The sequence below is a fragment of the Protopterus annectens genome, chromosome 3.part0 (genome assembly GCF_019279795.1).
Source record: "Protopterus annectens isolate FY-2018-M chromosome 3.part0, PAN1.0, whole genome shotgun sequence".
In the NCBI taxonomy this organism is placed as follows: Eukaryota; Metazoa; Chordata; order Ceratodontiformes; family Protopteridae; genus Protopterus; species Protopterus annectens.
The window spans coordinates 135,208,177-135,218,644 of NC_056731.1; the positions used below are offsets into that span (position 1 = coordinate 135,208,177).

Sequence of the window (10,468 nt, forward strand, 5' to 3'; positions counted from 1 at the left end):
CCGTTCTACCAGAAACGTTCGGTCGTTAAAGGCCAGTTGGTAAGAGCGGCCCATATCAACACACAGATGTCTGATTTTTATAGTGAGTGTGACCGTTTAAAGTCAATGTTTCTGGTTGCGAATATCCTGAAGATTTACTAGACAAGCTGATAGAAAAAGTGTCAGATAAGAGACTGCATGGTTTCTAGTCACCAATTTTAATGGTAAAATCTACAAGTGACAACACATTAGATGCATCAAGTAGGTCACCTGTAACGGCAATCAGTATAGATAGCAATGTCAGAAGTCCATCATCTAATGTTAATAATCCTTGTTCAAAATTTATTACCACATTCACTTGTGACAGTCATCTGGTAATAGGTATACTTAAGAAAAATTGGGAGTTGTTTAGATCGTCCCCGCTGTTATGGGAAAGATTGGATGACAGACCTTACAGAATCTTTAGAAGGGGTAGGAATTTAAAGAATATTTTTGAATCAGTAAACATTCAGACCACAAAGATAACTGGAATGTTCAAATGTGAAGCATGTAATTATTGTAAGTTTATGATCAATTCCAACAACTTTGTTGTTAATAACTCGAAATATCAAGTGCGATCAAAGTTTAATTGTAACTCCAAGTTTATAGTGTATCTTGCAAATGGTAGACAGTGTAATGCTTTCTACATTGGAAAAACAGAGCGTAAACTACAAGAAAGAGTTTACGAACACCAGTATGTAATCAACAAAAGTAAACTAGACAATGCATTAGCAAAGCATGTACTATGTTTTCCTGGCCATAGTTTTTTTTATATATGGCTATTGACCAGGTCAACATATCTCCAAGAGGGGGCCCTTTACCAATTCTTTTAGAAGAGTTGGAATTAGCATGGCAAATCAAGTTAGATGCACATAGTTTCCCAGGGCTAAATGATATGTGTTCAGTAACTTGTATTTTGAAAAACAAAAATATGCGCAGATAGTATATAAAATGTTTACATAGTTTTTTATATATAGATTTTTTTTATATACAGAAACACGTTAATGTGTTATTATAAAATACTTTCATCATTTCATTATATTAAAGGCAGGTGATGGATTTTTTAATATATAGAGAAAATAAATTTATATTGTAATATGTGTTCTATATGCATAAATATTTATGAAACATGTCTTATGTAAATATATTACATGTTATATATTTTATTATGAATATATTGTGTATATAACATGTAAGATTTAAATAGTTTTTGTTTTAAAGTGTTTGATAGTTTGAGTGGTTTTATTGTTACTGCAACTTTAAATCTTACAATCACAGTATTGGTGCTGTGACGTTAGCAGAACAGAACACCAATTTAAATTTGTGGGAATTTTAAACTACAAGGTCATTTGAAGAAGTTTGTTTTAGTACAAACGGAAAGTGTTTATTTATGACTTTTGCTTAAAGCGTTGTACAATCAGTTTACACAGTAAATATCTCTGTTAAAGTTCGACTTTGCAAGCTGTTATTTTTTCCGTTTATCAGGTTTGTTTGCGTATTAATTTTTTTAAGTCTTTTATATGTTTTAAGATGAAAACACTTTCTTTTTTCATTTGTGGAATAATTTATTGTTGTTGTTGGAGTGGTCCTGATTGTGCAGGTAGTTTTTGTTACCTGTTGTAGAACTGAATAATTGCTGTTTTTGGAGGTTATTTTGTTCTGATAAATATGATGCAAAGCTACTTTTTTACCAGTCTAATGATTACCCATTTGTTTTGATTTTTCTTATTTTTATCAAGCAGTATGGTATGATCTACCCTGTCAAAGGTTTTTGTCCTATGTAAGTAAACTGTATCAAATGATATAATTTTTACCAGCAGTTTATTGGCCAGATTATTAAAAGGTGCATATTTGCTAATGTTTCCTACCTTTACCAAAACTGCTGGACTAGTGCCTATGATTGTTAGCTGACATAAATCGTCAAATAATCAGCCCAGAGCATATATTTCTTTTTCAGTTGGACCCTTAGGTTTTCTAATATGTAATTTAGAGCGCTGTTTCAATAACATATGAATTGTGAATTCTGACCAAGGAATATCAATAAGAACACATTTTAGTTTTATTACTAACCTTGGGAAAAGATGAGTTGCTTTTTATTAGACTATATGTATAGCAAATCATCTAAGCCAATTTAAAACATATGAATAACAATGGCAGCCTACTCAGGAAAAAACGTTAAAACTGGAAAAAGTAACAACTTAAACAGAAGAAATCTGTCCTATAATTTAAAAATTAGAGAACTGATAAAACAGCTTATAACTGCAGATAAAATTATAAACCTGCAGCCTGCCCAGCCTCAGTTCTATACTCCAAAACTAAATACCCTATAAGGCTGCTAAGATCAGAAGATAAGCAGCTGCTCTTAGTCTACAAACCCAATAAAATGGCAGGACAAAGTCCCTGTTCCAACTCATTGGCCAAAGTATGTCAAGCACACACCATTAATTCTCTCACACACCGTTCACTCTCTCCTTCAATGCATACACTCACTCACTCTCTCTCATACATCCGTACACAGTCTCTGCTAGATTCACACACACATACAAAATGCTTTCATGCACGCACCGTTCATTCTCTCATACACCGTTCACTCTCTCCTTCAATGCATACACTCAGTCTCTCTCATACATCCGTACACGGGCTCTGCTGCATTCACACACACATACAAAATGCTTTCATGCACGCACTGTTCATTCATTCATACACCGTTCCCCATTTTTACATCCAGACATACTATTACCTTTTGCCCGTGTAGGAACAGGTTCGCTATTACCAAAGTAAATAAGTAAGATGGTGAATATAGGGCTGTTTTGGCCTGGACCGGTGTTATATTCTCACGATGACATCACGGAGCTCATGGCTTGTGTTGTGGTTCAAATGCTCTTATGGAACACATGATTAGAACATTCTGCCACAATAAATTCCAGACTGGTTTCCAACTGGAGTAATATCACACCCATTTGTGAGGTATATATGTAACATTCCCTAGGGAAAAAAAGTTCTTAATTAAGTGTATATGTTCAGATACTAAGGTGTTAATTGAAAGTTTCAGTTCTAAATAGTGAAGCTCAGTAAACTGAGCAAATGTTACGTATCTGTAATTTTAAGGCTTTTCTGTTTTGCTTTGAACTCTAAATATAAAGCATTCATAATGGGAACACATCTGGTGGGGTGGAGACATTATGCAAGTGGTGGTTTGGATTTGCTACGCTGATTGGCTGCCACCACTTCCTTCATGGAATGCAGATAGAATCTGCTTTGTGTAACTGGAAGAAAACACAGTGGATGTTAAGCTGATTTATTTGAGAAAATTAAATGTAAGCATATACTTACTATGCTGTGAAAATTAAGTTGAGGAAGTCACTTGACAAAGTTCAGTTACTTTTTCAACTTAGCTTTCACAGGATATTGCTGAAATAGGGCCGGGAAGTAAGTCGCGCTTGCAGAAGGCACTCGGGGGTAACAGCATGCAATTACTAGCGTCTCATAACGTGCTCAGGTGCAAGTACAGAAGCACTATGAGATGGAATTCTGGGTTAATGAGTTAAGGTCAACCATTTCATGACTGTATTGCGCCATCTGTCTGGGTAACAGCGGAATGCTTTTTAAGGCTAGGAACAAACCTGCCTGGGACACACAATCACTGTGCTCTCTCTTGTCACCCTGCATATAGTCCAGGACTGTGTATGTCATGCCAGGAACACTTACAGGTACTGTGACAGACTCTAGACAGTACCTGTTGGTAAGAGACAGCAGTGCATATGCAATATGGTGGAGTGTGTCACCTGCTTTAACCTTAATGCAAGTGAAGACGGTTTGCATGGTACTCTGTTTGACATGAATGGGGTGTGCTTTCCTGAAGATGGGCAGCCTGTGGTAGACAAACATGTTTCTTTGGCGGATAATTTTGCTGTCTCATATGTGATTCTGACCTGTTGTGCTGACAATGGTTACAGAGTTATGCTCACATATGTGGGGCAGATGTTGAAGTGCTGAACACAACATTGCCATCTAGACATGCCACAGTTCACCTTGGTAAACCTGTCAGATATAGAGTGCGGCGGTACTGAATCTAGGATGTCTGCATGCAACAGGTGGTGAAGGCCATGGATAACATTTGTGGGTGTTAACTTATCCTTTCCAGTTTCTGCTGCTGTCTGCATAGGTACATTCTAGAATGGCATTATTGGTAATGTATTGTAGTAATGACCGAGGACTTAACAGAGGTAACGTCCACCTTTTGCCTGGATGCAGTCCCTTTACCAATGTGGTAAAGCATAGCATATACAAGCCTGTTCTGACTGCTGACACTACTTGTCTGAATGTGACAGTGTTATCCTTCTGAGTACCCAGGTCTTTCAACACTGTCTATGTGTTAATGGCATAGCTGTTGATGTGAGACATAGTGTAGCCATGTCCATGACATATGGTATGATGGTACTGTTGTCAGCATTCAGCTTGAGTCCGGGATGTTGGCACCATTCTATACCCACTGTATGACCTCATAGCAGTGTGTTAAAGGCAGTTTGTGTGTCCATGACGGCACACTATGTACAGTGGACATGGCCTTGGACAGTACCTACATGTATGAGTGGTGGCAGTTAGGATTCATGCCTACATACGTGTGGGTCATTGGGTGCAGCAGTTAATCATAGGACCTCCCCAGGTCTACATATTGCACACACATATGCAACACAGATTTGGTTTTCCATCTTATCAAATGTGGACTGTGTTACACGTCTTGCAGTACCGAGACAGTTGCCAGGACATACCTTACCCACGGAAAGTGCAACTGACAGGACTTCCCTTGGGTTGCTAATGTGACAGCTTCTTGGAGTCACATTATCTTTGCTTATGCTATTTGTCATAACATTCAGGTGCTTCTGATATGAAATAACTGCTTTATACTAGTAGACAATGTTAAGGGTATGTTTGTTGTCCTAGACTCTGGGGACCTCTGTATTTCTTCAGTCGTTGTCACAGGTGACACCTGGCCAAACATGGACTGCAACCTGCAGGGTGGGGCACATGGTGGCCATACCTCTCTGCTATTTTATATTTTATTTATTTATTGACATTTGTTAACTGGGTTTGGCCAACTGGGCTTGTGGCCCATTTTCAGTGGAGACCCAAGGAGAAAAGCTCCAGTAGTACATTTTTAAACAGGTACAATTTTAAACAATATTCATATAATAGCAGTTATAACAAAAAGATTCACATATGTTGGGTTACATGCATAAAGTTAAAGTTGCATTAAAAAGAAGCTTAGTAACATAATTTTACATTGATATAGTTCAATAGGTCAATAATTTTTTTTGTTTGTATAAAATTATGCAAATGCATAGTAGACACATTGGAGAGAGAGGTGTAATGAGGTACTAAGTATGGACCTTTTGAGGGTACATAAAGGGAAGGAAGACTAGGTGGGGTCATGGCAAGGGCAGGTCCTGGAATTGAGAAAATAAGCTTTTAGTTCATTTTTAAAGTTTGAGATGTGGGAGAGTGAACGTAAGTCAAGGGGAAGATTGTCTCAAGCATGGGCAAGAGAGTGTCTGTAGAGTAGTTTGCCTACTGACCTTTTTGGGTGGTAGACACCAAGTAATTGTTGGTTAGACGTATGGAGGGTCCTGGATGGGATATAGATGGAGGCTAAGGAAGACAGAGATGGACAGAAGGAGGTTTTATAAAGAATAGAGTGTAGCATATGAAATTGATAAGATAGCAGAAATTGGGGAAGTTCAAGCCATTGAAGAGAGTTTAAAGAAATGTAGTGGTGTAAGTTGTATCGGGAGTTAGTAATGAATCTGTCTATTTTATGGTAAGTCTTTTGGAGTTTGTTTAGAGTGGAGGCCTGGATATTGGTAAGAACTGGGGCAGCATATAAGAGGGAGGGGAAGAGGAGTGCCTGGCCCAGGGTAAGTCTAGATTCAGGGGTTAGGAATTTTTTGTTTTGATATAGCAGACCTAGTTTCTGTTTTTTTTTTTTTAATACGCTGGAGTATGTGTAGGTTGAACTTTAGTTTGTCATCGATAATGACCCCTAGGAGTTTTGTGTGGGTATCAGGTTGGATAGTTGTATTGTTAGAATATGTAATAAAAAAGGTGGTTTTGTGATGAGAAAGAGAATGGGGAAGGAAAAGTAGGAGTTTGATCTTTTTGGGATTTAGGATCAGTAGGTTGTGAGACAGCCATTGTTCAGTGGATAGTAGGGCTTGTTGGGTCAGGGAGTGCAGTTCAGGAATGTTATTTGAGATGGATATAAGTGTAGAGTTGTCTGCATACCGAATAAGGGAGGATTTTTTGCATGAGGTGTAAAGATCATTGGTGAAGATGTTAAACAAAAGGGGTCCCAAGATGGAGCCTTGGGGAACACCAGTGGAGATGGGAAGGAAAGGTGAGGAGGATGAGAGCCATTTGACAGATTGTTCCATGTCAGATAGGTAACTATTAAACCAGGCAAGTGCGGAGGGGGATAGGTGGAGATTTGCGAGTTTGGATAGTAGTAAAAGAAAGACAGTATTGAAGGCTTTGTAGAGATCTAGGAAAAGACAGGAAATTAGTTTATTGTTGTCTAGAGCCTCTGCAATGATATGAGTGAAGGAGAGGAGGGCAGTGGTGGTGCTGTGGTGAGAACAAAATCCATGTTGGGTAGGGGTAAGTAAGTGGTGTGTGAGGAGGTGATTGAGAAGCTGAGATTGAAAACATTTTTCTAATATCTTGGAGAGGGGGGACAGAATGGCAATGGGTCGGTAGTTTGAGGGGTCAGTGGAGTTTCCATCTTTATGAAGAGGGATAGTAAAGAAAGATTTCCAAAGGGTGGGGACAGTTGATTCTAAAATAAATCGATTAATTAGTATAGATATAGAAAAGGCAATTGAGTTAGCAGCAAGTTTGAGGAATATGGGAGATAGATTGTCAGCGGAAGGAGAGTAAGGTTTTAACTTGAGTAGCAGAGATTTGATGTAAGTAATGGGAACTGGCTCAAATGAAAACAAAGCTGTGTTAGTGGGACTTGGAGGGGTGGGTGTCGAAGTAGAGTTTGGCTTAGAGGTTACCAGATTTTGGATGGAAGAGATAAAGTGTTTATTCAGGAGGGTAGCTGTTTCCTGAGAGGAAGAGTTAGGGTAAGGGGAGGGATTAGAGGGCTTTCCAGGATAGAGGATGTTGTTGAGAGTTAGCTGGGCAGGGCTATAGTATAACTTTTTGTCATTAGTTGTATGTTTTTTGCAAGGTTACGCAATTGCCTGTATTTTTGAAGAAGAGGTGGTTGCTTAGTTTTAGTCCAGGTTTTCCAAGCACTATCCCTTTGTTTCATGAGGAACCTAGTCTCCTTGGAGAGCCAGGGAGCATGATTAGATTTTACTCTGATCTTCCTAGAAGGAGCTAAGGAATTTAGAGTACTCATGAAGATGCTATTGATAATGCTTACAGCATCGTTTAGGAGGAGGTGTTTTAGGATGGACCCATCTATGTTGTGGAGATTGGAGTTAAATTGGGATGAATTGAAAGTAGATAGTTTTAGACAGTCATTGATAAGGTGGGGTTTAGGAATATGGAAGTAGTGTCTCAAGATGGTGGTAGGGAGATGATCACTGAGGGAGTCAGGTAAGGTGGTGGGATTGTGGTATTGGTGGGGGGAATTTGTATGGATCCAGTCTATGATGGAGCTGGAGGTAAAATTTTTATGGAAGCAAGTGGGAGATGATATAAGTTGGTGGAAGCTGTGTAGGTGGATACTGAGTTAAGGGGAGACAGTTGTGAGTTTGGACCAATCAATGTTGAAATCACCAAGGATAAGTGTCTCATATGGTATGTTGTGGGAGAACCAGGATAGGATGTTTTCAAGAATGGGCAAATTGTTACCAGGAGGTAAGTAGATAGAGGCAATTGCAAGTTTTTTGTGGCAATTCAGATGGCAGTTAAGGATGATTATTTCAGTTGGGAGGAAGTGAGGAATTGGGGAAGGGTAAGGTGAGAGGCTAAGGTTGTTTGAGTAGAGGATGGCCACGCCACCCCCCTTTTTTACAGGTCTATCAGATCGGAAGATATTATAACCTGGTTGGAGTATTTCACTATTTGAGATTTGTGGCTTGAGCCAGGTTTCAGATAGAGACAGGATCAGAAGATATTATAACCTGGTTGGAGTATTTCACTATTTGAGATTTGTGGCTTGAGCCAGGTTTCAGATAGAGACAGGATGTGAGAGGTATTGAGAGCTATCCATGAGTGCAGCTCAGTAACTTTATTTGCTAGACTCTGAATATTCAATGAGTAAATAGTTAAGTATTTGGATGGAGATGATTGTTATGACTGAGGTTGGTGACTGTTAGAGGAGTAAGATGGGGGCAGTGTAGATGTAGTTTTGGGGAGACTGAGGGTGGGGAGAGAAGAAGAGGGGCCAGGGTTGAGATGGATATCTCCAGAACAAAGTAGGTTTTTAGTGAGGAGAGAGTGTGTAGAAGATGCTAGATGGAGTTTGTATAGTTTTGACTTAGCATTGTGGGAAGGTTTAAAAACCTGTATTATGGATAGTTTATATGGACTTGAGGTAGAGGTAGTAAAGAGATTAGGGGAGATAGTAAACAATGAAGTAGTTGGATATATGTTGCATGAGAAGTTGGTGAACATAGGAGTGGGTCAGAGAGATTGGAGTGGTAAGAGGTGGAGATAGAGAGAATAAGGAGTAGTGTAGAAGATATTAGAAAATAATGCATGGAATAAAATATGGTCAGATATAGTAGGTAGGGACAGTGGTATAGAGGAAGTGGTGTTGACAAGATTGACAGATTAGTAAGGTGGTTGTGGCAATAGGCAGGAAGTGGAATTGTAGTGGCTAGTGAGGCAGGAAGGGGAGGGATAGTTAGGTATAAAGGTAATTGTAATGGGGTGGGTGAGAATGGGGGTAGGGTAGGGGAGCAAAGTGAGCCCAAGCATAGCGAGGATGAACGGAGAGGGGATAGCACCCTGGTCAAGATGACGTCAGAAAAACAATCAGAAAAAGATAATGAAAAACTAGCTTGAGAGACAAGGATATAAAGTTACTAAAGGTATAGTCAACAGACAAATAAAAAAGAAATAAAATAGGAGCAGAAGTATGCTTAAAAAATGAAACTGGCCTCAAGCTACACAAGTAGATTTACTTGAAGCAAACCCAGTGCTGTATGGTTAAAATAAGCTACAATAGAGAGTGGCGTTGGAGGGAGAGAGGTCTTACTAGCAGCTCAAAGCAGGGCAAAAAAAAAAAAACATTAATATGTAAGAGTCTGAAGACAGTAAAATAGGGCAGGTGCACTAACAAAGGCAGTTATGAGTGAGGCTAGAAATGAATTCAGGGAAGGGTAAAGTACAGAACAGGAGAATATACATAGAAACAGTATGAGGTTAGTGAGTAAGCAAAGAGAAAGGATAGGAGCTGCTGGCGTCTGCTTTTCGTGGCGACTAGCACAACAAAAAAACACTGTAAATTCCTGTTGTGCTTATAACTTCTAGCATTAATTAAAAGATTAGCTTATCATGTAGTAGTTATTCACTGGGACACATACTTCAGTGGTATTATTTTAAGCTTAAAATGGTGGCTTCCGGACTGATGGTTAGAGTTCTAGGGTATCTGTTAAAGTCCTCAATCCTGTGCTGCCTGTACTGTGGCCAGGAGAAAACCACAGGGGAAATCCACTAGGGCTATAAAAACAGAGAGGAGGGGGATTAGTTATGAGCAAGTAATTCATGAAAAGAGCGAGAGACAAAAATACCATGGGTAGAGAGAAAATAGTAATACAGGTAGGCAGAGGCAGTATACCAAGCATTAATTTCCATTGTATCAGTGTCTTACACACATACCTAGCTAAGAACACAGCAGTGTTAACACCTATGTATAAAGTAATGCAGAACAGTAGTTAACAGCAGCACAGTGTAGACATACACAAGGCAATAATTCACAAAGCAGGAAAACAGAAATGCAGGATACTGAGGACAAGAACAGTTGGTACACTTTCAGGCAATAGGTCTTCCTTTTACTTTAGTACTGCAAGAAATTTCAGTGAAAATACTACAGATACATCTAAATGTGAAGTTAAAGTGCTGGTGCTCCTTGCAACAAGAAACTTAGGTGATAAATATTCACATTTACAGTTGTCTTTCATTAAAAAACAAGAAATAAGATGAGTACAATTCAAAAGCTAAGCTACCTGTGATCGTAAGGTGCTGGAGCTCCTTGCAACAGGGAAAATAGACTTTAAATAATCACAAAACTAGAGTCTCCTCTACATAATTTTGCAAAAATGTCCTGATGTATGCCGCATATGTTTGTTCCATTCCCCATGACATTGTGGTTTTGTGGCACATATGTGGCAAAACATGACAGGATAACATTAAAGAATGATGATGTATATTGTCGGGTCAGAACACATAACCTTCAGGGGATGCATGCCAATGCACAACCTACTATGCTGTG

General features: G+C 39.0%; 1 protein-coding gene across 1 annotated transcript in view; it reads left to right on the top strand.

Moving 5' to 3' along the window:
- Nucleotides 1-639: 639 nt before the first annotated feature.
- Nucleotides 640-10,468, top strand: part of MALRD1 (MAM and LDL receptor class A domain containing 1) — a 3,217,568-nt gene continuing 3,207,739 nt past the window's right edge. Inside the window, exon 1 of the mRNA XM_044065510.1 lies at nt 640-712. Coding sequence (XP_043921445.1) covers nt 640-712 — 73 coding nt within the window. The remainder of the gene's footprint in view (nt 713-10,468) is intronic.